Below are 26442 nucleotides of genomic sequence, written 5' to 3'. Positions count from 1 at the left end.
TATACAAAGCATAAAAAAAAAAGAAAACACCCCACAACAAATAAACGCGAAATTTAGTTGCCAAGTGATAAGGTCGCGGGTCCATGTTGACAGGAAAGTTTAATCCAGCCTCGTTGTGATGTTACTCGTGGCAGACTGCTGCAAAACCATTTCCTACACAGAACAGAACGAACTGGTCCTCCTCACAATATCAAAGGTTTGGCTTTATATTTACTCATCTATGATATATATTTATTGATCGATCCTCTTATAAAAATCATCTATTTAAATGGGGGAAATATATTAAATATAAATGTAGTTGTATGCGTATTTGTTTTACTAATTGCCGGCTTTGTAGCCCGGCCCTCTTAACAACCATATCAACAGGACCCACGCCTCATTAGCAATCATTTATCATGTTACAACAACCACTCTTTCTATTTTAGATTTAATTAAGGGATACTATTTCTCACCCTCTTCCTTTGTATTTTCTATGTACTCGTTCGGGGTTCGATTCCTAATTAATGGATAAATTTCTTTTAAGCTTTTAGTTTTGGCGACGTCAAATTAGAGTTTTCCTTTGCCTAAATTATTTCTTAGGTGCGTCATGTTAATCATTCGACGATTCGCTCTAGTTTTCTTTCATAATAGTATCCCATAATATCCAATGTGAAAAAGTTTTGTTGCACTTTTCGGGCAAATCGTTGACAGTGCTATTGCATCATTTATCAGTGACAAGTTGCAGAAGTGCGACAAAACTTTTCAACATTTCATCTTTGCAACTGTTAAGAAATAAACAAAAATCCATGTATTCTAATTTTTTAATTGGCTCATATAATTTTACGATGATGTGATTGTTTCACTTTCAAGTAATTTGCCAAGCAAATACAACACTGAAATAATATTTTAGTTAAGCTAAAAGCCAGTATGTTACTATTTGGCCTTTGATTTCCGGATTTTGCTGTCGAATTTTTAAAAAATTATATCTATGCTTATCTCTTTATTTTTATGTTCTGTGTTCAAATCATACTGAGCTCTACTTCCTCTTTTATCCTGGGATCGATAAAAATTAACTTAAATATCTGCCCCGAAGTTAATTCAGTTAATTTGTTAGTCCAGTGTCCGGCAAAAATCTATACGTCACCATCTGCTTTATTAGATTTCGTTTTCTTTTTAATCTACGTGGACATCAGGGACTATTTGTAGTTGTTTAGTCTCAGGTCAAATCTGAAAATCTTTTGGTTGACTTGGTAATTGGGGTACCGGTAATTGGTTCATTTCGTGAAAAGTGTAGCCATATATGAATATATGTGTGTGTGTGTGCTAAATATTTAACCTTATAGCTAATTACTTGGGGGCAAACTATTGACAGATTAATCGAATACAATATATATCCCTCTTCATTCTTGTGGGTCTACATACCCACCCAGCCGTCCTCAATTTGATTCTCAGCCCCTGTTCTCTCTCTAGTCACCTTGTATGACGTGTGTATACAGTGACACCTCATCTCTACCAGCCTTTCTTCCTTTCCTGCTAGGGTAGCCATATCCTACTTTAGTCTCCGTAATCTTGGTACTCTGTTTTGCACCACGATCGTCTAGAGGTCTTGTCTTGTAAGTTACTTCGTGACCTGGTGCTGGTGCCATGAAAAAAATCACCCAGTACAGTGTCAAGTGGCTCGTATTATGGACAGCAGCCAGCCATAGATATTTTACCCAAGAAAACATTAGAGACTATCGTAACCCTCAGACTAGTCATATTTTGTCTGTCAAACCCTCCCGCCCATGACAACATAGAACACAGTTAAATGACGATGATTTATATGCTTGCAGTAGATTAGACAAGGCTTAGCGAAGCAGCTTCTCTGTGAATGAATGTATTTTTCCTGTCATTAGACCTTGTTATCAGAATAAACTTGTTTCATTCCACTTGTCTTTACATATCAAAACCAATGAAATTATCAAACTTTTGTTTACTGGAGAATAAAAACAATGTCTCCACTTTTGCTCAAGCAGTTTTAATGAAGACTTACAAAAACATATTTGTACACAAAACACCAAAAAAACGGATGCTTTCATTGAGATGCAATCTTCCATCCATCTCGATCAGTGGTTCTCATAAACATAGATACACATACACACATGTTCTTATATGATGGGCTGCTTCAGCATAACTTTCTTCAACTAAATAGAGTTTACAAGGTATTGGTCAAGGCTTGGTTCTCTCCTATACATCACAGAAAAGTCCAAGACTGGTTGTCCACAGTTACTCCAGTATACTGATCATCTAGTTCTCATAGTTGAATCTATAGTGGAATTAGAGACAAAATTCCAGGCATGGAAGCCAAATCTAGAATCAAGAGGTCTCAAGTTTTTGTTTTTTTTCGCCTGTGGACCCCTTTGATTTCTGTTTTACATGGGTGGACCCTCAGCCATTTGATATTTAAAAAAATCCTTTTATATTTTTATACTTGAATATTATAAGGAATTGTATATAGGCGTAGGAGTGGCTGTGTGGTAAGTAGCTTGCTTACCAACCACATGGTTCTGGGTTCAGTCCCACTGCATGGCACTTTGGGCAAGTGTCTTCTACTATAGCCTCGGGCCGACCAAAGCCTTATGAGTGGATTTGGTAGACGGAAACTGAAAGAAGCCCATCGTATATATGTATATATATATATGTTTGTGTGTCTGTGTTTGTCCCTGCCCAACCTCACTTGACAACCGATGCTGGTGTGTTTACGTCCCTGTAACTTAGCAGTTCGGCAAAAGAGACCGATAGAATAAGTACTAGGCTTACAAAGAATAAGTCCTGGGGTCGATTTGCTCGACTAAAGGCGGTGCTCCAGCATGGCCACCCTTTTAAAGCCTAGCTAGGCTCATGGGCCTGGTTTCCCAGTTTCAATGGCGTATGTGTTCCCCGGCTAAACAGGACACCAGTCCATTGCAGCGTTACTCATTTTTGCCAGCTGAGTGGACTGGAGCAACGTGAAATGAAATGTTTTACTCAAGAACACAATGCGTCGCCCGGTCTAGGAATCGAAACCACAATCTTACAATCATGATGCTGACACTCTAACCAGTAAGCCACACGCTTCCACAGTAAAATAATAGAAACACATATTTATTGTATGGTCTACGAACATGACCTTTTATTTTTGCTTAATTACTAATGACATAGCTCAGCCCATAATTTTTTTTTATCAGCTGGACAAAAAGCTAAGCTGTCGTATGTGTAGGTGTGTAATTCTAATGGATTAATCATTGGTTCGCTGCGTTATTTGTGGCTGGGTGTGACAAGGAAGTATTTATATCTTAGTTGATTTTGTTCAAAGTGCACTGATTTCTTGTTGTGGTTTATATCTTTGTTCAACATGTGGCAAAATATATAATACTAGTATTATAACCTGATTTCATTCAGGTCTACTCAGGCCACATTTGAAAGACGAGGAATTTTGCCCTAGAGGCCATGCCTTTCAATTGAGCAAACTGAAAGTTGCCATGCAAACTCCCCAGCACTTTTAACATAGGTGTGCAAATTTTCAGGTCAATCCGACCACATTTACTAACACTTTTGCCTGTACAACTGCTTGCGAGACAATGTCCACCCTTTCACAAATATATAGAAGATAATATACATACTTTGGTACAAGTGTGGCTGTGTGATTTAGGAGTTTGTTTTGCAACCGTTTGGTTTCTGGTTCTGTTGTCTTCAGGTATAACCCTGGACCAATTAAAGCTTTGAGAATGAATTTGGAAGATGGAAATTGAGAAGAAGCCTGTCATATATATATGTGTGTGTGTAATGTATGTGTTGTGATGAGAGTCATTGATACCCCTGGGGATTGGAAGAACAGACTAGCCGAACTCTTATAAAGACTAACATATTGGTTGAGATGACGGGTCGGTAGAAGTCATTGAGAGTGCGTTTTGGAGTCTCACGAGTCTCACATTGATCTTACCTCCGCTCTGTTAAATTCTATATCCAACATTCATCTAGGATATGGCACATAAAAAGCACCCACTACACTCTTGGAGTGGTTGGTGTTAGGAAGGGCATCCAACTGTAGAAATCATGTTAAAACAGACACTAGAACACCATGCTGTTCTTGGACCTGCTGAATTCTGTCAAACTGTCCAATCCATGCCAGCATGGAATACAGACATTAAATGATGATTGTGGGACGTAAAAAGCACCATCCGAATGTGGCCAATGCCAGCGCTACCTTGACTGGCTTCCGTGCCGGTGGCATGTAAAAAGCACCAACTGATCATGGCTGTTGCAAGCCTTGCCTGGCACCTGTGCCAGTGGTACGTAAAAAGCACACACTACACTCATGGAGTGGTTGGCATTAGGAAGGGCATCCAGCTGTAGAAACTCTATCTCAACAAACCTTGTATGACTTGTGCAAACATGGAAAAGTAGATGTTAAAATGATTATGATGATGATGATGATACATACTATTTAAATAGATATGAGCATGTTTAAATATGCAAGTATATGCATGAGAATACATATGTAAAACATACAAATCTGCACGTACATACATACATACATTTATTAATTCATTCATCCGTACAAAAATACCCTGTTGTTGATGATGCAATTCCAATGAAGGAGTCTTGGATCTGGGTTAGAAACTGATTCTTTCTCTCTATTTGCAAGAAATCTTGAAATAAAACTGAATAATTACATACATACATACATACATACATACTGTAGGCTTCTACACAGTTTCCATTTACCAAATTCTACTTTGATGTATTTGTTAACCTAAGACTATTGTAAAAAAATTATAAACACTCACTCAAGGTACTGCAGTTGTACCCAGAGCCATGCAGTTATTAAGTGAACTTTGTACCCAGATAGCTCTGCCTGCTCTTGATCGGTTCTTTACCTTCACACCTGCCACTTCACTTGGCCTATCCTTCTTTAAACAAACAAACATTATGCAACAGCAGGTTATTGACACTTTGTAATAAAATTTTCTTTTTTAAACAAGTTCAAGTTCAGAAAACCTGTTTAGTCTTATTAGAAAGCTATCACCATGGATACCAGTTAAATCTTTAACCTATTTCTTTATTGCCCACAAGGGGCTAAACACAGAAGGGACAATCAAGGACAGACAAACGGATTAAGTCAATTATATCGACCCCAGTGCGTAACTGGTATTTATTTAATCGACCCCGAAAGGATGAAAGGCAAAGTCGACCTCAGCGGAATTTGAACTCAGAACGTAGCAGCAGACGAAATACTGCTAAGCATTTCGCCCGGTGTGCTAATGTTCCTGCCAGCTCGCCGCCTTAGTATATAATCTTTTCCTGTTAAATCTTTAACCCTCATGGCTATGACTTCACTTAATTGTGTCATCTAGATCATCATTGCCATTTAACATCCATGTTCCATGCTGGCATGGGTTTAACAGTTTCTCAAGATCCAATGGTCCCAAGTACTACATTGTGCTCCAGTATCTACTTTGGCATGGTTTCTATGGACGAGGCCTTTATACAGCTTGCATGACTATGAACCTCAAGGAGAAGGGGTAGTTCATTTTTATTTAAACTGGCCATATCTGGCCCAAATATTCTACCTATTTTAGATTCAAACTGGCCAAATCCAACCTTTCCAGAGACCTCTCCAGGCCATCAATGTGACAAATTTTACATAAGACACTTGCCTGCTCAAAGAATTTCATGTTTTCTGCAATATTTCTAGCCCCAAATGTCTTATTTTTTATATCTAGCGCTATGTCTTTCTCCATTTCTAAGTTAAGGGTAAAAATAAAGCAACCCCGCAAAACACAACTGATCTTTATACACAGACGCACAGAATAACAGCAATCGAATAACGACAGCGGAGTGCACAACAAACATCAGTGCTCTGACTGTCGCCTGTATACATATATGTATATGTATACATATATACGATGGGCTTCTTTCAGTTTCCGTCTACCAAATCCACTCACAAGGCTTTGGTTGGCCCAAGGCTATAGTAGAGGACACTTGCCCAAGATACCACACAGTGGGACTGAACCTGGAACTATGAGGTTCCTAAGCAAGCTACTTAACACACAGCCACTCCTATGCTTATAAATTAATAATTGGAGAATCAAGGCATGATTAATGCATGATTAATTCAAAATAATGTGAATAAATAAGGATTACATTTGACAGAGTAATCTGAATGCTAAAGGGTCAAACAAACAGACATTCAAGAGCAGGTTGTTGGTCTTATGCTATAAAACCTTTTTATTTAAACAAGTGGCCATTGCCAGCCTACCCTGGCACCTAAAAAGCACCATCCGTATGTGGCTGATATCAGCGCCGCCTTGACTGGCTTCCGTGCTGGTGGCACGTAAAGAGCACCAACCAATCGTGGCCATTTGCCAGCCTCCCCTGGCACCTGTGCTGGTGGCACATAAAAAGCACCAGCCATACGTGGTCGATGCCAGCACCACCTTGACTTGCTTCCGTGCCGGTGGCACGTAAAAAGCACCAACCGATTGTGGCTGTTGCCAGCCTCCCCTGGCACGTAAAAAGCACCCACTACACTCTTGGAGTGGTTGTCGTTAGGAAGGGCATCAAGCTGTAGAAACTCTGCCAGATCAAGATTGGAGCCTGGTGCAGCTTCCTGGCTTCCCAGACCCCGGTCGAACCGTCCAACCCATGCTAGCATGGAAAACGGACGTTAAATGATGATGATGATGAAGTTCAGGTTCAGTAAACTATTTAGCATAGTCAAAGGCGGCTAGCTGGCAGAAACGGTAGCATGCTGGGCGAAATGCGTAGCCATATTTCGTCTGCCGTTACGTTCTGAGTTCAAATTCCGCCGAGGACGACTTTGCCTTTCATCCTTTCGGGGTCGATAAATTAAGTACCAGTTACGCACTGGAATTGATGGAATCGACTTAATCGCTTTGTCTGTCCTTGTTTGTCCCCTCTATGCTTAGCCCCTTGAGGGTAGTAAAGAAATAGAAATAGGTATTTTGTCTGTCGTTACGTTCTGAGTTCAAATTCCGCCGAGGACGACTTTGCCTTTCATCCTTTCGGGGTCGATAAATTAAGTACCAGTTACGCACTGGAATTGATGGAATCGACTTAATCGCTTTGTCTGTCCTTGTTTGTCCCCTCTATGCTTAGCCCCTTGAGGGTAGTAAAGAAATAGAAATAGGTATTTTGTCTGTCGTTACGTTCTGAGTTCAAATTCCGCCGAGGATGACTTTGCCTTTCATCCTTTCGGGGTCGATAAATTAAGTACCAGTTACGCACTGGAATTGATGGAATCGACTTAATCGCTTTGTCTGTCCTTGTTTGTCCCCTCTATGCTTAGCCCCTTGAGGGTAGTAAAGAAATAGAAATAGGTATTTTGTCTGTCGTTACGTTCTGAGTTCAAATTCCGCCGAGGACGACTTTGCCTTTCATCCTTTCGGGGTCGATAAATTAAGTACCAGTTACGCACTGGAATTGATGGAATCGACTAATCGCTTTGTCTGTCCTTGTTTGTCCCCTCTATGCTTAGCCCCTTGAGGGTAGTAAAGAATAGAAATAGGTATTTTGTCTGTCGTTACGTTCTGAGTTCAAATTCCGCCGAGGACGACTTTGCCTTCATCCTTTCGGGGTCGATAAATTAAGTACCAGTTACGCACTGGAATTGATGGAATCGACTTAATCGCTTTGTCTGTCCTTGTTTGTCCCCTCTATGCTTAGCCCCTGAGGGTAGTAAAGAATAGAAATAGGTATTTTGTCTGTCGTTACGTTCTGAGTTCAAATTCCGCCGAGGACGACTTTGCCTTTCATCCTTTCGGGGTCGATAAATTAAGTACCAGTTACGCACTGGAATTGATGGAATCGACTTAATCGCTTTGTCTGTCCTTGTTTGTCCCCTCTATGCTTAGCCCCTTGAGGGTAGTAAAGAAATAGAAATAGGTATTTTGTCTGTCGTTACGTTCTGAGTTCAAATTCCGCCGAGGACGACTTTGCCTTTCATCCTTTCGGGGTCGATAAATTAAGTACCAGTTACGCACTGGAATTGATGGAATCGACTTAATCGCTTTGTCTGTCCTTGTTTGTCTCCTCTGTGTTTATCCCCTTATGGGTAATAAAGAAATATATTTAGCATAGTCAGCCTTCTTGAGACTTGTCACAACAGATGCCAGCTAAGTCAATCATAATACTGAATATATTTACATTGGAACATAACCAAAAAGAGATTTTTTAAATTTTATTATACTTCAGTCTTGATTTGCTTATTTGCTTTATTTTTTTCTTTTACATTTCTGTTTTCCTGCTGATGTGTCCTGTATGTTATTTTTTTGTTAGTTGTGAAACCTGTCATGATTTATTCGTTAAGTCAGCCGATTAACAAATCGGTTGCCAAGCAATGTTCATGTCACCAATCTCACACACATTTTGTTGGTTTGATTATTAAGCTGATGATGGAGCTTTTATGTGGTTGTCCAATATACTAGACATAGCAGCCACATCACGTTCTAATGTCTTTGGAAAATTAATAAATAAATAAGGCATAGGAGTGACTGTGTGGTAAATAGCTTGCTTATGAACCACATGGTTACGGGTTCAGTCCCATTGCGTGGCACCTTGGGCAAGTGTCTTCTACTATAGCCTTGGGCTGACCAAAGCCTTGTGAGTGGCTTTGGTAGACGGAAACTGAAAGAAGCCCGTCGTATATATGTATAGATATATATGTTTGTGTGTCTGTGTTTGTCCCCCCCCAACATCGCTTGCCAACCGATGGTGGTTTGTTTACATCCCTGTAACTTAGCAGTTCGGCAAAAGAGACTGATAGAATGAGTACTAGGCTTACAAGGAATAAGTCCTGGGGTCGATTTGCTCGACTAAAGGCGGTGCTCCAGCATGGCCACAGTCACGTGACTGAAACAAGTAAAAGAGTAAAAGAGATAAATAAATAAAAAGACCTGGTTGACAATATCCTCATCATCATCTTCATGTCCACTTTTCCATTGTTGCTAGGGTCAGACAGAATTTATTGAGGCAGATTTTCTACAGCCAGATATTGTTGTCAACTCCTACCCATTTCCAAATAAGGGAATATTTTCCCATCGCAAGATATGCTTCCACAGAATAGTCTTCTTGTCTTGACATGACGTAGTTGTTGTAAATAAATGTCACTCATCATCATCATCATCGTTTAGCATCCGTTTTCCATGCTAGTATAGGTTGGACGGTTCTACTGGGGTTTGTGAAGCCAGAAGGCTTCATTTGACTGGGCCTGATGAAGCCTTCTGGCTTCACAGACCCCAGTAGAACCATCCAACCCACGCTAGCATGGAAAACGGACGCTAAACGATGATGATGATGATGAGTGACATTTATTTACAACAACTATGTCATGTCAAGACAATAATACACAAACATGCATACTCTCTCCCACCCCAACACACATATTCAGGCACACATTATATATATGTATCTGTATATATAAAAGGCAGGATGTGTGTGTGTGTGTGTGTACGTGAATGTAATTTATGCACGTCCACAAATTAGCACGCATGTCACTCCAATTTTAGGAGGACATTCGTCATGACCCTAGCTGTATTTTCATCAACTTATTTTTCCCAGAGACATCAGCGAATAGCAGTAAAAATAAATTTTCAACCAAAACTTTTAACAATTTTCAAGTCAGAGAAATCACCATTGTTTGCAAACAAGAGTTAGGTCCCCTTCTAGAGTAAGTTTTTTGTTAAGACTTTTGTTGTTTTTTTACCATCGAGGAAAAAAGTGTTTTGTTGATATACGGGCAACACATACACACACATGAACATGTATGCATACAAAAAACATGTATGCAATAGGTGTACATACGTACGTGTTTGTATGTGTGTATGTGCTGCATTTGCTGTTTGTATAAATATTTGCTTGTATGTAATCTGTTTTTATGCTGACTACTTATTTAGATCCAGTTTCTTATTTCTCTTCAGAACTTAAACACTTTCTTTTTATGTCCTGTTCTTCTCTACGGCTTTTATATCGATTAGTGTAAAATATGAAGGGTTTTGCCAGAGTCTGAGATTAATAGGCAACTTCTGGTTGCTGTGAAGTCCCCAGATGAATGCCCAGATTTTTGCGTTCTGGTAAATGGTGCTGAGTTGAAATGGGTATTCTTTTATTCCGAGGTCGACTTTGCCTTTCATTCTTTTGGGGTTGATAAATTAAGTTCCTTTCCATACTGGGGTCGATCTAATCAAGTGTCCTCCCCCACAAGGTTTTGAGCCTTGTGCCTAGAGTAGAAAAGAATATTGGATTTCTATGAAGGCAGCAAGCTGGCAGAAACATTAGCCAGGCGAAACACTTAGTGGTATTTCATCTGTCTTTATGTTCTGAGTTCAAATTCCAGCGAGGTCGACTTTGCCTTTCATCCTTTCAGGATCGATAAATTAAGTACTAGTTGCATAATTGAGTAGCCCCCTTCCCCCAACAATTCGAGCCTTGTGCCTAGAGTAGAAAAGAATTATACTTTTTAACTTTATTCTAGAAATTTATAAAATGGGAGGTGGTGATAATTTATCAATGACTCCCAAAATGGGTCAATGATTTAAGAAGCTTCCTGACCCATGGACTAAACCATTATTTTCAGGGTTTTTTTTCATATGTATAGTTACGAATATAGTTGTAAGTAAACCTTGTGTAATTGCTGTTCCTTTGCTGTTTCAGATTCCTTGCAGCAATGAAGGCCCTTATACTTGTTGGAGGTTATGGCACCAGGCTCCGGCCTCTTACTTTGAGCCATCCGAAACCTTTAGTTGAGTTTGGAAACAAACCAATGCTGCTGCATCAAATTGAAGCTCTTGTTGAGGTAAGTAGTGTGTGTGTGTACTGTGTGTGTGTACTGTGTGTGTGTGCGTGTGTCTGCACGTGTGTGTGTACTGTGTGTGTGTGTACTGCGTGTGTGTGTGTTTGTATGTGTACGTGTACAGTGTGTGTCTGTGTATTTGTGCTGTGTGTGTTTGTGTGTGTGTGTGCTGTGTACTGTGTGTGCATGGACTGCATGTGTTTGTGTGTGTGCACATATGATTGCATGCAAGCACTATGTGTGCTTTTGTTTGTATGTATGTGTGTGTCGTGTATGCTGCGATGATGTCTATCATCTGCCTCTTTATTCATTTACCAGATGGGTCTCAAGACCCTAACTGTGGTCAGGTGTTGAAAAATCAGTTAATAAAGTGTGAAAATGTGAATTAGTTTGATGCAAGGTTGATGGGAATTCTTAAAAGAGGGGAAAAAAAGATATTTTATCATAGAGCTAAATGAATCTAAATGAATAGATTTGTATGTGTATGTGTAAGGGAGAAATGTTTTGGTTGAGCTACAAATATCTGCTTAAATTCATTACCTCCTTTTATTTTCTCACTTCTATCTCCCTATGAGAGGGTGCTGACAAGTTCCTGGCTTTAAGGGTTTCACGAAATGCCTGGCTGAAGGCCCAAACTTCTGAGTTCTTTTACAGGGCTTAGAAAAACTGAAGGGCCACTGCAATAAATGTGTGAATCTGAGAGGAGAATACGTTGAATGAAATTAATGGTGCAAAAGTAAAGATGGCATAAAATAGGCTTGGTCGATGGAAGCAAGTATTTTTGAATTCCTCATTTTTGAAGTCTTTATTTTCATTTTAACCAATTCAGGCTGGTGTGAGACATATAATTTTGGCTGTTAGTTACAGAGCTGATCAAATGGAAGATGAGTTAAGACATTTAGAAAAAGTGGTAAGTAACATATGGCATTTTGTTTATTATTATTATTTGCCAGATCAGACTGGGCCTGATGCAGCCTTCTGGCTTCCCAGACCCCAGTTGAACCGTCCAACCCATGCTAGCATGGAAAATGGACGTTAAATGATGATGATGATGATGATGATGATTCTATGTTTGACTTTTGCTTTATATTTGTACAAGTTGGCTCCAAGTCTTACCCAGAGACCTATTATTATTATTATTATTATTATTATTATTATTATTATTATTACTACTACTACTACTACTACTACTACTACTACTACTATTATTATTATTATTATTTCCTCCATTATTATTGTTGAGAATTAAGATTTTTGGATTCACTTGTTGTACATTAATGAATGCCTAGCAATGGCACACATTAATGCCATCGCTAGGAATTCAGAAGACGTATGAATCCAGATTTGAGCTGGGAATGTATATTTCCTCCTTCTCCTCTTCCGCCTCCTCCTCCTCGTTATCATTGTCATCACTGCCTTCAACACTATCATCAATATCATCATCATCATTATAGTCTATATGCGAGAGGTTCCTCATCGTTGGACCTGGTGATGGTCCTGTCACACATCCCATTTCATCAGCAATCTTGACTCCCCTATTCTCTATCAGGGTCTCAAGCCATAATTTTGGAAGGATATCTATAGTTCATCCTCCTACGGTTCCCAGATCATGGGATGGGTTTGACTTTCATGTAATTCTAGAAGTTTTGTTTAGCTCCCTACGCCTCCACTCATGCTCACACTCAGCTGAGTTGAGAGTGTCTTGTCTTGAAAGTTATTTGGTGAACTACTTCACTGGTACCAGTACAATAAAAGAAGCAACCAGTACATTTTGCAAAGTGGTTGGCATTAGGAAGGGCATGCAACCATAGAAACCCTGTTGTGATAGCAACAGCAGCTGTCACATTCTTTGTTGAATGCTAATTTCTATTATTGATTAACTTACATTCCAACTAAAAAGTACCATCCGAACATGGCCGATGCCAGTACCCCCTGACTGGTTCTTGTTCCGGTGGCATATAAAAAGTATCATCCGAACATGGCTGATGACAGTACCCCCTGGCCAGCCCCCATGCTGGTAGCACGGAAAAAGTACTACCCGAACGTGATCAATGCCAGGCCCACCTGACTGGCTCCTGTGCTGGTGGCACATAAAAAGCACCCACTACACTCTCGGAATGGTTGGCGTTAGGAAGGGCATCCAGCTGTAGAAACACTGCCAGATCAGATTGGAGCCTGGTGCAGCCTTCTGGCTTGCCAGCCCTCAGTCAAACTGTCCAACCCATGCCAGCATGGAAAACGGACGTTAAACGATGATGATGATGACTTTCTACTGTTATCTTTTATCTTTTACTTGTTTCGGCCACTAGACTACGGCCATGCAGGATGGTACTTATGCTATCAATCTCTTTTGCTGAACTGCTAAGTTACAGGAACGTAAATACATGCACACACACATACATGCACAGGGCTTCTTTCAGTTTCTGTCTACCAAATTCACTCACAAGGCTTTGGTCAGCCCAAGGCTATAGTAGAAAGACACATGCTGAAGTTACCATGCAATGGAACTGAACCCAGTACCATGTGGTTTAAAAGCAAGCTTCTTATCACCAGCCACGTCTGCATCGAAGCAAGGGAGAGCATGGAAGCATCTCTGTGACTCCCAACACTTTTATTTAGTTTTTTTTTATCTGCGGAATCCTAATCAGTTTCCTACTGAAAATAAAATTAATTTTTTTTTCTTATTAGTTGTTCTTTAAAATATTTAATCTTTTATCCTTTCGAACGATATACAAATATCATTATTCGACTAATCAAGTTTTATTCATATCAATTAAAAAGAGACCCTTGAAACCACTCCTTGATGGTTTTACTTGCAAGTTTGACCCTTAATTGCTAAAGGGTCATCATCTTAATTCTCAATGATAATAATGGAGGGAATAATAATAATAATAATAATAATAATAATAATAATAACAATACTGATGATGATGATAATAATAATAATAGTAATAATAATAATAATAATCATCATCATCCGGCCAAAACTTTTTTTTGTTCAAAGCAACCTAGTCTGGCCTCTCACACCTACTCTACAATATCATATTAAAAATAATCGCATTATCTAAATCTCAAAGCTAAATCCGTTTCTTAATGAAAATAAAATATTTTTTCTTCTTATTAGTTGGTCTTTAAAATATCTAAACTTTTATCCTTTTGAAGGATATACAAATATCATTATTCAATTAATCAAGTTTTATTCACATCAATTAAACCATTTTAAAAATAAACAATCACATTATCTAAACCTCAAAGCTATGAAATTGTGTATGATTAATATTGGGTTGTCTGGAAAGTTTGTGCTGATTTATAGTAGCTTACCTTTCGACTTATTTTAGAACCTGGTTGAATCCATAAAATAAGATTTCACTACACCTCCATTTAGAGTACAGTTTAAGCTATCTTTTCGTGGAAGAAGGTTTATGTTCCTATAACCTGTGTTAATTCTGTAACCCTTTAAAATGGAAGATAAGAACATTCATTTTCAGCACTTGATGCTTTGGGAACCAGACAAAAATTGCTGCAGCTCGGCTGGGATGTGTTACCCCACCCTCCATATTCACCAGATATTGCTCCTTCGGATTTCCACTTATTCAGGTCTCTGCAGAATAGTCTTAATGGTAAAAATTTCAATTCCTTCGATGACGTAAAAAGATACCTTGATGAATTCTTTGCCATGAAACCACCTCAATTCTGGGAAGAGGGTATTTTCAAGTTAAAGGAAAGATGGAGACGCATTGTGCAACAAAATGGTTCATATTTAGCTGATTAAAAATGTAATGGCAAGTATTTATTGACCTTTTTCTTTCCTTTAAGAATCGGCACAAACTTTCCGGACAACCCAATACAAACAATGTAGATAAATAAGCATTTCATTTGAAAGAGTGGTCTGAATGCTAAAGGATTGATTTAATGACTCTTAAACATTTTGCCTTGTTCATCTTTAAAATATACATTATCTTCTAATAGATGGATATTCGAATCACTATATCACAAGAGAAGGAACCGTTAGGAACAGGTGAATATGAGCAGTTTATATAATCTTCATGAATTTTATACAGTTTCATATAACAATTTTTTATTGATTAATGTAAATCAATTAGTTTTTATTTTGCTTTACTACTGTTGTTTTATAAGATCAGTTTTGGGAAACTATCAGTAATGAAAGGGTAAATAAATGATCTTCATCATCATCGTTTAACGTCCGTTTTCCACGCTAGCACGGGTTGGATGGTTCGACCGGGGGCTGGGAAGCCAGGGGCTGCACCAGGCTCCAGTCTGATCTGGCAGAGTTTCTACAGCTGGATGCCCTTCCTAACGCCAACCACTCCGTGAGTGTAGTGGGTGCTTTTTACGTGCCACCTGCACAGGTGCCAGGGGTGTCCGGCATCGGCCACAATCGGTTGGAGCTTTTAACGTGCCACCGGCACAGAAGCCAGCCAAGGCGCGGCGCTGGCAACAGCCACGTTCGGATGGTGCTTTTTATGTGCCACCGGCACAGATCTTGCAAATATAATTTATACTTTTTTTCCTCTGCATCTTTTTTTAAACTGTGTGTTTTTTCTTTGTACAGCTGGGCCTCTAGCTTTGGCACGTGAACACTTATTAGAAGATGACCAGCCTTTCTTTGTCCTCAATAGTGACATCATATGTGACTTCCCATTCAAAACAATGATACAGTTTCACAAAGACCACGGTCGAGAAGGGACAATTGCTGTGAGTATTAAGACAGTTCTTCTGGCCATGTATTTATATCCATGTCAATATTGGTTTGTATATAATTGATCAAAGTGTATAGATTGTTGTACTTATAAGGTAACTCTCTCCTTCTTTCTTTCTTTCTCTCTCTTACTTGTTTCAGTCATTTGACTGTGGCCATGCTGGAGCACCGCCTTTAGTCGAGCAAATTGACCCCGGGACTTATTCTTTGTAAGCCCAGTACTTATTCTATCGGTCTCTTTTGCCGAACCGCTAAGTGACGGGGACGTAAACACACCAGCATCGGTTGTCAAGCAATGCTAGGGGGACAAACACAGACACACAAACACATACACATACATATATATATATATATATGACAGGCTTCTTTCAATTTCCGTCTACCAAATCCACTCACAAAGCATTGGTCGGCCCGGGGCTATAGCAGAAGACACTTGCCCAAGATGCCACGCAGTGGGACTGAACCCGGAACCATGTGGTTGGTTAGCAAGCTACTTACCACACAGCCACTCCTGCGCCTAACTCTCTTCAAATATTATTATTATTATTGTTAGCATGCTGGGTGAAATGCTGAGTGGTGTTTTGCCTGTCTTCATGTTCAGAGTTCATATGCCACAGGGTTCAACTTTGCTTCCATATAGTCAGTCATCATCATCATCATCATCATCGTCGTTTAACGTCCGCTTTCCATGCTAGCATGGGTTGGACGGTTCAACTGGGGTCTGGGGAGCCCGAAGGCTGCACCAGGCCAGTCAGATCTGGCAGTGTTTCTACAGCTGGATGCCCTTCCTAACGCCACATAGTGGTTTAATATCTGCTTTCCATGCTGGCATGGGTTGGACGGTTTGACTGAGAGCTGGCAAGCCAGGAGGCTGCACCAGGCTCCAATCCGATCTGGCAATGTTTCTACAGCTGGATGCCCTTCCTAAAACAAACCAGTCTGAGAGTGTAGTGGGAACTTTTTGCGTGCCACTGGCATAAGGGCCAGTCAAGCCTGTACTGGCATCAACCATGCTTAAATCGTGCTTTTTATGTGCCACTGGCATGGGGGCCAGTCAACCTACTAAAAACAGCTACCAAATTTCATTTCTCTCAGATCACAGTGTACCATCTTTGAATCATGGAATGACACTTTACATCTGTAGTTTCTCAATCTTTTTCTACCTATATAACAAATGAATTCCTTTATGGAGACCTGCTGAAAGTTATCAAGAAGATCAGGCAAAGGTGGCTCCGACTATCTGGCCACAGTGTGCACCACCCTGAACTACAAGCATCCAAAATTGGTCTTGTGCCACTCACTTCTTGGTGATGTGAGAAGAGGAACACATCACACATGGACGACTTGATTGCAGACACTGGCCTGGAATGTATCCAGGAAATGGAAGCAGTGATAATAGACCAAGAAGTGTGGCACATAGACTTTGTTACTGTGACCCGGGTTGGAACCCAGCTATAATAATAAGGATAATAATAATAATAATAATAATCCTTTCTATTGGCGGCACAAGACCTGAAATTTGGGAGAGGTGGGTTAGCCGATTACATTAACCCCAGTGTTTCACTGGTACTTGATTTATCGACCCTGAAAGGATGAAAGGCTAAGTTGACCTCTGCTGAATTTGAACTCGAAATGTAGCAACGAGTGAAATACCATGTTTCATCCCTTGATCTAATGATTCTGCCAGCTTGCCACCTTATTGTTATAATAATAACAATAATAATAGCTCCTTTGATTCTTATTTTACTCTGCTAGACCCTCATAGCTGTTCAGTGTTTTAAAAAAATCCTGTAATATTTTTATAATTAAATATTATTAGAAATTGTATAAAAAAAAAAAATTGTTAAAATCTTTTATGTATTGTAGAAGGTAGGCGCCGAGTTGGCAGAAATGTTAGCATGCTGGGCAAAATGTTTAGTGGTATTTCGTCTGCCATTACTTTCTGAGTTCAAATTCCGCCGAGGTTGACTTTGCCTTTCATCCTTGCGGGGGTCGATAAATTAAGTACCATTTACGCTCTGGGATCGATGTAATCGACTTAATCTCTTTGTCTGTCCTTGTTTGTCCCCTCTATGTTTAGCCCCTTGTGGACAATAAAGAAATGAAAAGTATAAACAATTTATTGCACATAAACTTTAACTAAATCTCACGTTGACCCAAAGGGTCATAAATGAACCCTGGTTGGGAACCACTTCTTTAGATGATGTAATTCTTCCTTTCTTGCATCATCAGGTCAATGAATAAAGTCTTATGATTTCCTTGACATGTGCTATGTATTAGTCATAGAATTTTCCTATCCTTACAAGACACTGTCTTCTTGGTTAGATACAGACAAGTTTCTTATAAGCACTGACACAGACCATCACTAATTTTCTAATTTCTTTGGCTTGTATTTTTTTTCTTTTCCAAAACCTCACCTCAGTTTTTAATGTATTTTGTTTAATCAATAGGTTACCAAAGTGGAAGAGCCATCCAAATATGGCGTTGTGATTTACGATGGAGAAACTGGAAGGATACATGACTTTGTAGAAAAACCCCAAGAATTTGTATCCAATAAGATCAACGCCGGAATGTATGTTTTTAGCACGTCAGTATTAAAGAGAATTCAGGTATGTTAATATCTTTAATCATCATCATCATCATCATTGTCGTTTAGCGTCCGCTTTCCATGCTAGCATGGGTTGGACGATTTGACTGAGGGCTGGTGAACCAGATGGCTGCACCAGGCTTCAATCTTGATCTGGCAGAGTTTCTACAGCTGGATGCCCTTCCTAACGCCAACCACTCCGAGAGGCGGTACTGGCAACAACCTCGCTTGAATCTTTTACACATGTCACTGGCACAGGTGCCAGTAAGGCGATGCTTGTAACGGTCACGCTCGAATGGTGTCTTTTACGTGCCACCAGCACGGAGGCCAGATAGCCGCTCTGGCAACGATCATGCTCGGATGGTGCTCTTAACACCCTACTAGTACGGGGCCTGAGTGCCAGTATGGCGATGCTGGTAACGGTCACGCTCGAATGGTGTCTTTTATGTGCCACCGGCACGGAGGCCAGATAGCCGCTCTGGCAACGATCACGCTCAGATGGTGCTCTTAACACCCTACTAGCATGGGGCCTGAGTGCCAGTAAGGCGATGCTAGTAACGATCATGCTCGAATGGTGTCTTTTATGTGCCACCGGCATGGAGGCCAGATAGCTGCTCTGGCAACAATCACGCTCAGATGGTGCTCTTAACACCCTACTAGCATGGGGCCTGAGTGCCAGTAAGGCAACGCTGGTACTAAACATCTTCAGTTTTTCCATACTTGCATGGGTTGGACAGAATTTGTTGAGGCAGATTTTCTATGGTTAGATGCCCTTCTTATCATCACCAACCCTCATCTGTTTCTAAGAATGGTAATATTTCCCCATGACCAAACATGTGTTTCTTTATAGATGACTGGAAACAAGCACCATCACTTGTATGAAGTCGTTTTACAGCCACCTCATGATGTCAAGACAAGAATACACACTAACAGACACACATACATTTATATGATGGGCTTCTTTTAGTTTCCATTTACCAAATCCACTAACAAGGCTTTGGTTGACCCAGGACCATAGTAAAAGACACTTAACCAGGGTACTGTACAGTGAGACTGAACCCAAGACCACATGGTTGGGAAGCTAGCTTCTTAACCACACAGCCACATCTGCAGCTATTCATCATCATCATTTAACGTCCGTTTTCCATGCTAGCATGGGTTGGACGGTTCGACCGGGGCCTGGTAATCCAGGAGGCTGCACCAGGCACCAGTCTGATCTGGCAGTGTTTCTACAGCTGGATGCCCTTCGTAACGCCAGCCACTCTGTGAGTGTAGTGGGTGCTTTTTACGTGCCACCAGCACAGGGGCCAGAGAAGGCTGGCAAACGGCCACGATCGGTTGGTGCTTTTACGTGTCACTGACACAGATGCCAGTCAGGTGGCGCTGGCATCTGCCACGTTCGGACGGTGCTTTTATCGTGTCACCAGCATGGGTATCTTAACTACAATTTCCATTTGATTTTCATCTGTGTATAAATTTTGTTGTTCTAATTACTTTAATGAAATAAATTGAAAGTAAATCAAGGATCTTTTCGGTTTGAATGTCAGTTTTTAACATAATTTCTAGGAAACTAAAAAATTTTTAACTTCGTATACTGGTAGGATGTGTTTATAAAACATCTTTTTCTCTTGGCTTTATTGAGAAAATTCTATAGTTTGTAAGATATTGTTGTTTTTTTTCTTCAATTTCTGCAATTTCAACCAATCACTGACGTCTATTGAGGTAAAAAACATTCTGTGCCATATGAATATGTCCCTCGTTTAAGAAACAGATTGGGTTTATTTACATTTGTGAAGGAAAAAAGATACCCTTCTCCCCACCCCTAACCCTAACCAACCCTAACCCTAAAACAGGTTGAACTACAATAGATCGATACTAGGGTCATAATTATGGGTGACAATTTCATATGACACCGCTAGAAAAAACTGCCGTTCAAACCGAAAAGATCCTAAATGAAATTAAAATATACAGACCAAGTTTGCTCTTTAAGTAAAATTTTTGCTACACTACAAAATTCTGAGTAAAATTTTATATTCAACATTTTAGCTAAAACCAACCTCTGTAGAAAAAGAAGTTTTCCCCTTTATGGCCAAGGATGGGAATCTTTTTGCTATGGAACTTGAAGGTTGGTTTTCTCTTTTTTTTTATTATTTCTTCATTAGTTTCCATTGAGTGGCTAATAATGGCCAAAGTGTGAGGAGATGGTGAGCTGGCAGAATTGTTAGCACACTGGACAAAATGCTTAGTCACATGTTGTCTGCTTTTACATTCTGAGTTCAAATTCCGCTTAGGTCAACTTTATCTTTTGACCTTTTGGCGGGGTCGATAAAGTAAATATCAGTGAAGTGCTGAGGTCAGTGATGTCAACTAGCTTCTTCCCCTGAAATTTCAGGCCTTGTGCCTATGGCACAAAGACAAAGTATTAATAAATAGATGTCCTAGGGGGAGCTATTTGATTATTTTAGCACCAGTTCTCAAACTGACAAATATCAGTCCCCTGCCCTCCTCTTGCAAAAATATATAAATATATATATATATATATATTATATATATATATTATATATATATATATATATATATATATAAATATATAAATATATATATATATTCTTTTATTTGTTTCAGTTCTCAAACTGACAAATATCAGTCCCCTGCCCTCCTCTTGCAAAAATATATAATATATATATATATTATATATATATATATATAAATATATAAATATATATATATATATTCTTTTATTTGTTTCAGTCATTTGACTGTGGCCATGCTGGAGCACTGCCTTTAGTTGAACAAATCGACCTCGGGACTTATTCTTTGCAAGCCTAGTGCTTGTTCTATCGGTCTCTTTTGCCAAACTGCTAAGTTATGGGGACGTAAACACACCAAGTCATGGGAGCTGTGCTGTTTTCTGACTTTGTAAACATGTCCACGGGTGTTAGACAGGTGGAGTTTGAAAAGGTGCTCAGAGTTATTGTTGGTAAGATGGTTAATAATTTTATGGGTGTCTGCCAAGTCAGCTGCCAGACGTCGGAGTTTCAATGTATCCATGCCCAGAGAAGTAAGGCATTAGAGCAATGTGAAAGGAAGGTGTTTTGCCCAAATAATGATAAGAAAAAAAAATCTCTATATCGTGGCTGTGTGGTAAGAAGCTTGATTTCCAATCACATAGTTCTGGGTTCAGTCCCGTTGCATGGCAACTTAGGCAAATGTCTTCTACTATAGCCTCGGATTTGGTAGATGGAAACTGAAAGAAACCCACTGTATATGTCTGTGTGTGTCTTTGTGTCTGTCCCTCACCACTGCTTGACAACTGGTGTTGGTTTGTTTATGTTCCCATAACTTAGTGGTGGAATAAGTGCCAGGCTTTAAAAAAATATTTAGTACTAGAATCAATTGGTTTGACAACAAAATTTTTTCAAGATGGGGCTCCAGCTTGGCCACAGTCTAATGACTGAAACAAGTAAAAAGTATAAGGTAATGTGTGTTGAAAGTTTAATTATCAAATTTATTTAATTATTTTTGCAGGATTCTGGATGGACGTAGGTCAACCGAAAGATTTTCTGACTGGAATGTGCCTTTACCTTAGCTCTCTGAAACAGAAAGCTCCCGAAAAACTTTTTAATGGAGAAGGAATTGTTGGTAATGTACTAATTGTAAGTAATTTTGTATTTTGGTCAACTTTTCTTTTGTATTAAGGTCTTGGTATACTCTCTCTCTCTTTTACTCTTTCACTTGTTTCAGTCATTTGATTGTGGCCATACTGTAGCACCGCCTATAGTCAAGCAAATTGACCCCCAGGACTTATTCTTTGTAAGCCTAGTACTTATTCTGTCAGTCTCTTTTGCCGAACTGCTAAGTTACGGGGATGTTAACACACCAGCATCGGTTGTCAAGTGATGTTGGTGGGACAAACACAGACAAACAAGCACATGCACGCATATATATTTATTTACATATAAACAACGGGCTTCTTTCAGTTTCCATGGACCAGATCCACTCACAAGGCTTCAGTCGGCCTGAGGCTACAGTAGAAGACACTTGCCCAAGGTGCCACGCAGTGGGAATGAACCCAAAACCATGTGGTTGGTAAGCACGCTACTTACCACACAGCCACTTCTGCGCCTCACTTTGATCTTTTAAGTATTCCTTCTTCTAATGACAATGGCTTGTATCTTATGGAGCTTGAAAAAGACAAAAATAAGGGATGAAGAGTACACTGGATTGTTGTCATGATTTGTGCCCTTCCCTTCAAATAAGGTGCCTTATACTTATGTTTGAAACTGATCATACTCATCACTGTTTTGTTGTTTTGTTTCTGCAAATATTATAAGTTCTTCAAATAATTTGAAAGTTTACATGAGCATGATACTAAGATTTTCATCATTATTTCTACCGAAATATTCTTTTTGCAGGATTCCACTGCCCAAATTGGCAAGAAGTGTAGAATAGGTCCAAATGTCACAATAGCACCGGGTGTTATCATTGAAGATGGTGTTTGCATAAAACGGTGCACAATTCTAAAAGATGCTCACATAAAATCTCATTCCTGGCTGGAGTCATGCATCATTGGTTGGAAATGCATCGTAGGACAGTGGGTAAGTCAGCATTTTATGTTCTATTGTCATTGTCATAGTTTTGAAGTCCACATTTCCATGCTTAGACGAAATTCGTTATGGCAAATTTTCTATGGCAGGCTGTCCTTCTTGTCACCACCCATCACTTGTTGCTCAGTAAGGCAATATTTCCCTTAGTCCATTGAATATGAACAGTCCAGGAGTGGCTGTGTAGTAAGTAGCTTGCTTACCAACCACATGGTTCTGGGTTCATTCCCACTGTGTGGCACCTTGAGCAAGTGCCTTCTACTATAGCCTCAGACTGACCAAAGCCCTGTGAGTGGATTTGGTAGATGGAAACTGAAAGAAGCCCATCGTATTATGTATATATCTATATGTATATATATATATATATCATCATCATCATCATCATCGTTTAGCGTCCGTTTTCCATGCTAGCATGGGTTGGACGGTTCTACTGGGGTCTGTGAAGCCAGAAGGCTTCATCAGGCCCAGTCAAATCTGGCAGTGTTTCTACGGCTGGATGCCCTTCCTAACGCCAACCACTCCGTGAGTGTAGTGGGTGCTTTTTACGTGCCACCCGCACTGGTGCCAGACAGAGCTGGCAAACGGCCACGAACGGATGGTGCTTTTTATGTGCCACCGGCACGAGGGCCAGGCGAGGCTGGCAACGGACACGAAACGGGGCGGTGCTGGCAACGGTCGCGAAACGGAAAGTTCTCTTACATGCCACCGGCACTGGTAACACATCTGCAATTTCCATTGATCGATTTCGATTCTGATCCTCACTTGCCTCAACGGGTCTTCACAAGCAGAGTTTTGACATGCCACCGGCACTGGTAGCACATCCGCAATTTCCATTGATCGATTTCGATTCTGATCCTCACTTGCCTCAACACGTCTTCACAAGTAGAGTTTTGTGTCCCAAGAAGGGAAGGTATGCATACGTAGGCTGGCTCCATCCCATGTAGAAGGCCACGGGTTATGGACTCACTTGTCCTGCCGATTCTTCTCGCGCACAGCACACTATATATATATATGTATGTATTTGTGTATATGTTTGTGTGTCTGTGTTTGTCCCCCCCAACCTTTGCTTGACAACCAATGGTGGTGTGTTTATGTCCCCGTAACTTAGCGGTTCAGCAAAAAGAAACTGATAGAATAAGTACCAGGCTTACAAAGAATAAGTCCTGGGGTCGATTTGCTTGACTAGAGGTGGTGCTCCAGCATGGCCGCAGTCAAATGACTGAAACGAGTAAAAGAGCCCAGTTGCCAGACATATTTCCTCAGAAGATTCTTGAAGAATGACACTGCTTCTATGACTGACATAAATTTACAATTAGCAATGTCAAAACAAAGGATCTTGAAAACACACCCACACCCACCATACACACACACACACACACTCACACATACATATGTATCATCGTCATCGTTGTTGCTTAACGTCCACTTTCCATGCTGGCATGGGTTGGATGGTTTGACTGAGGACTGGTGAGCCGGGAGGCTATGCCAGGCTCCGATCTGAATCTGGCAAGGTTTCTACTGCTGGATGTCCTTCCTAATGCCAACCACTCCAAGAGTGTAGTGGGTGCTTTTTACATGTCACCAGCATGGGAGCCAGTCAGGCAGCACTGGCATCAGCCACACTCGAATGGTGCTTTTTATGTGCCAGTCAGGCGGCACTGGCATGTATGATATAATATTATATAACAGCTAACTGGATTCTGTGCTGGTGGTACGTGATCGTTACCAGTGTCGCCTTACTGGCACTTGTGCCACTGGACTGACGCCTGTGCAGGTGGCACATAAAAAAACACCACTTGAGCGTGGCTATTGCCATTACTGCCTGACTGGCCCTTGTGCCGGTGGCACCACCAGTCTATTGCGTGTGGTGGGTGGATCTTCAAGTTGCCATATGCATCCTTAGTAGCTTAGAGTAGGCTCGAATTAGAGATTATTCTTTGTGGCTAATGGCGTGAGTCCTGATTGGAAGAAGAAGATGACGATGACAACTGCAAGAAAGATAGTTTTTCAGTAGATTTGAAAATTGTGAAAAAGCAGATGACAACCACTGCTGGATAAACTTGTTGCTGATTGGATGAAATTTGTAGCAGGGGAGTGGCTTTTGTTGTTACTGTTAGTGTTGCTGTTGTTGCAACATATATTTTACACAGTGAAAATATTATCTGGTTTGGTTCAGTGGGTAGATATATTTATTATATCAAACATTGGAAAGTGAACTTGTTAACCACTCAGCGATGCCAGCAGATGTTTTCCTAGGAAAATTGGAAGCGAACAACCCCACTTCTATGATAGTGATACTCATTTACAACCACCATGTCAAGACAAGGGTACACACGCACACACATGCAATTGGCTTCCACACAGTTTCCATCTACTGAATTCACTCAGAATGCTTTAATCAGTCTTGGGCTGTAGTAAAAGACACTTACCCAAGGTGCTGCACTGTGGAATTGAACCTGCGACCACATGGTTCTTCTCTTATGTCATGGCTGAATTGTTAGTAATAAGGAACAGTCAAAGACAAGTGCCCCAGCAATAAACCAAGCTTCTTAACCACACAGCCATGTCTGAACATCATCATCATCATCGTCGTTTAACGTCCGCTTTCCATGCTAGCATAGGTTGGATGATTTTGACTGAGGACTGGCAAACCAGTAGGCTGCACCAGGCTTCAATCTTGATCAGGCAGAGTTTCTACAGCTGGATGCCCTTCCTAACGTCAACCACTCCGAGAGTGTAGTGGGTGCTTTTTATGTGCCACCAGCACAGGGGCTAGTCAGGTGGTACTGGCAATGACCTCGCTCAAATCTTTTTACACATGCCACCAGCACAGGTGCCAGTAAGGCGATGTTGGTAACGATCACGCTCGAATGGTACCCTTTTAAGTGCAACCGGCATGGAAGCCAGTTAGATGCTCTGGCAACGATCATGCTCGGATGGTGCTCTTGGCACCCTACTAGCATGGGCATAAGTGCCAGTAAGGCGACGCTGGTAATGATCACACTCGAATGGTACCCTTTTACGTGCCACTAGCTGCTCTGCCAACGATCACGCTTGTATGGTGCTCTTTGCACCCCGCTAGTACGGATGCCAGTCATCGAATGTGATTTTGATTTTGATGTTGATTTCTCTTGCCTTAGCTTATCATGTTGCTGACAATGTCACTGTTTTCATTTCAGGTTCGCATGGAAAATGTGTCGGTGCTTGGAGAAGATGTAATCGTCAAAGATGAACTTTATATCAATGGTGGTCGAATTCTTCCACATAAAGCTATATCTGTGTCAGTTCCAGAACCTCAAATTATTATGTAAATCCAAGAACTGCTGGAGAGAAAGAATTCCATGCTGGACAACAACAGAATTTCCATTGAAAATTGTCAGCCTTTATTTTTTAATAGCAATAATTTTGTTTGTATTTTCATTTTTAGGATTATTTTAATTTCACTATCATTTCCACATCGGCTTTTTTTTTTTTTTTTTTTGTAAGAAATGTGTTCCCTTTTCTTAAACCTCTCAATATATTTCTTTCATATTAACTGCTGCTCTCGGGTCTAGAAGTATGTTGGGGAAAAAAAAAATCATTTGTTATACATTATAATTCAATTTTCACGGTGGAGCTTGAAGTAGATAAAGCTATAAAGCTACAAACAATATCTTGTAAATACAGGAATAAAAAACAAAAAACCCTTCAGACAGAAAAAGTTGAAGTTTTTTTAAGCCTA

General features: G+C 40.2%; 1 protein-coding gene across 1 annotated transcript; it reads left to right on the top strand.

The window, feature by feature from the left end:
• On the top strand, positions 1 to 26442 carry LOC115217173 (mannose-1-phosphate guanyltransferase beta). The gene is made up of 10 exons (XM_029786803.2): positions 1 to 196; positions 10672 to 10813; positions 11640 to 11720; positions 14780 to 14828; positions 15384 to 15526; positions 17981 to 18139; positions 20164 to 20242; positions 21646 to 21773; positions 22533 to 22715; positions 25901 to 26442. The coding sequence occupies exons 2-10, from the start codon at positions 10685 to 10687 to the stop codon at positions 26030 to 26032; spliced, it is 1083 nt and encodes a 360-aa protein (XP_029642663.1). The 5' UTR covers positions 1 to 196; positions 10672 to 10684; the 3' UTR covers positions 26033 to 26442.

The sequence above is a fragment of the Octopus sinensis genome, linkage group LG1, assembly GCF_006345805.1.
Source record: "Octopus sinensis linkage group LG1, ASM634580v1, whole genome shotgun sequence".
Classification (NCBI taxonomy): Eukaryota; Metazoa; Mollusca; class Cephalopoda; order Octopoda; family Octopodidae; genus Octopus; species Octopus sinensis.
This window is presented reverse-complemented; position numbering and strand designations above follow the sequence as displayed.

Excerpts from the sequence above, each read along its gene's own strand:
- LOC115217173 (XM_029786803.2), top strand. The coding sequence starts at position 10,685 with ATGAAGGCCCTTATACTTGTTGGAGGTTATGGCACCAGGCTCCGGCCT. Across the intron at positions 10,814-11,639 it reads AAATTGAAGCTCTTGTTGAG|GCTGGTGTGAGACATATAAT; the intron begins GTAAGTAGTGTG and ends TAACCAATTCAG. Across the intron at positions 22,716-25,900 it reads AATGCATCGTAGGACAGTGG|GTTCGCATGGAAAATGTGTC; the intron begins GTAAGTCAGCAT and ends TTTTCATTTCAG.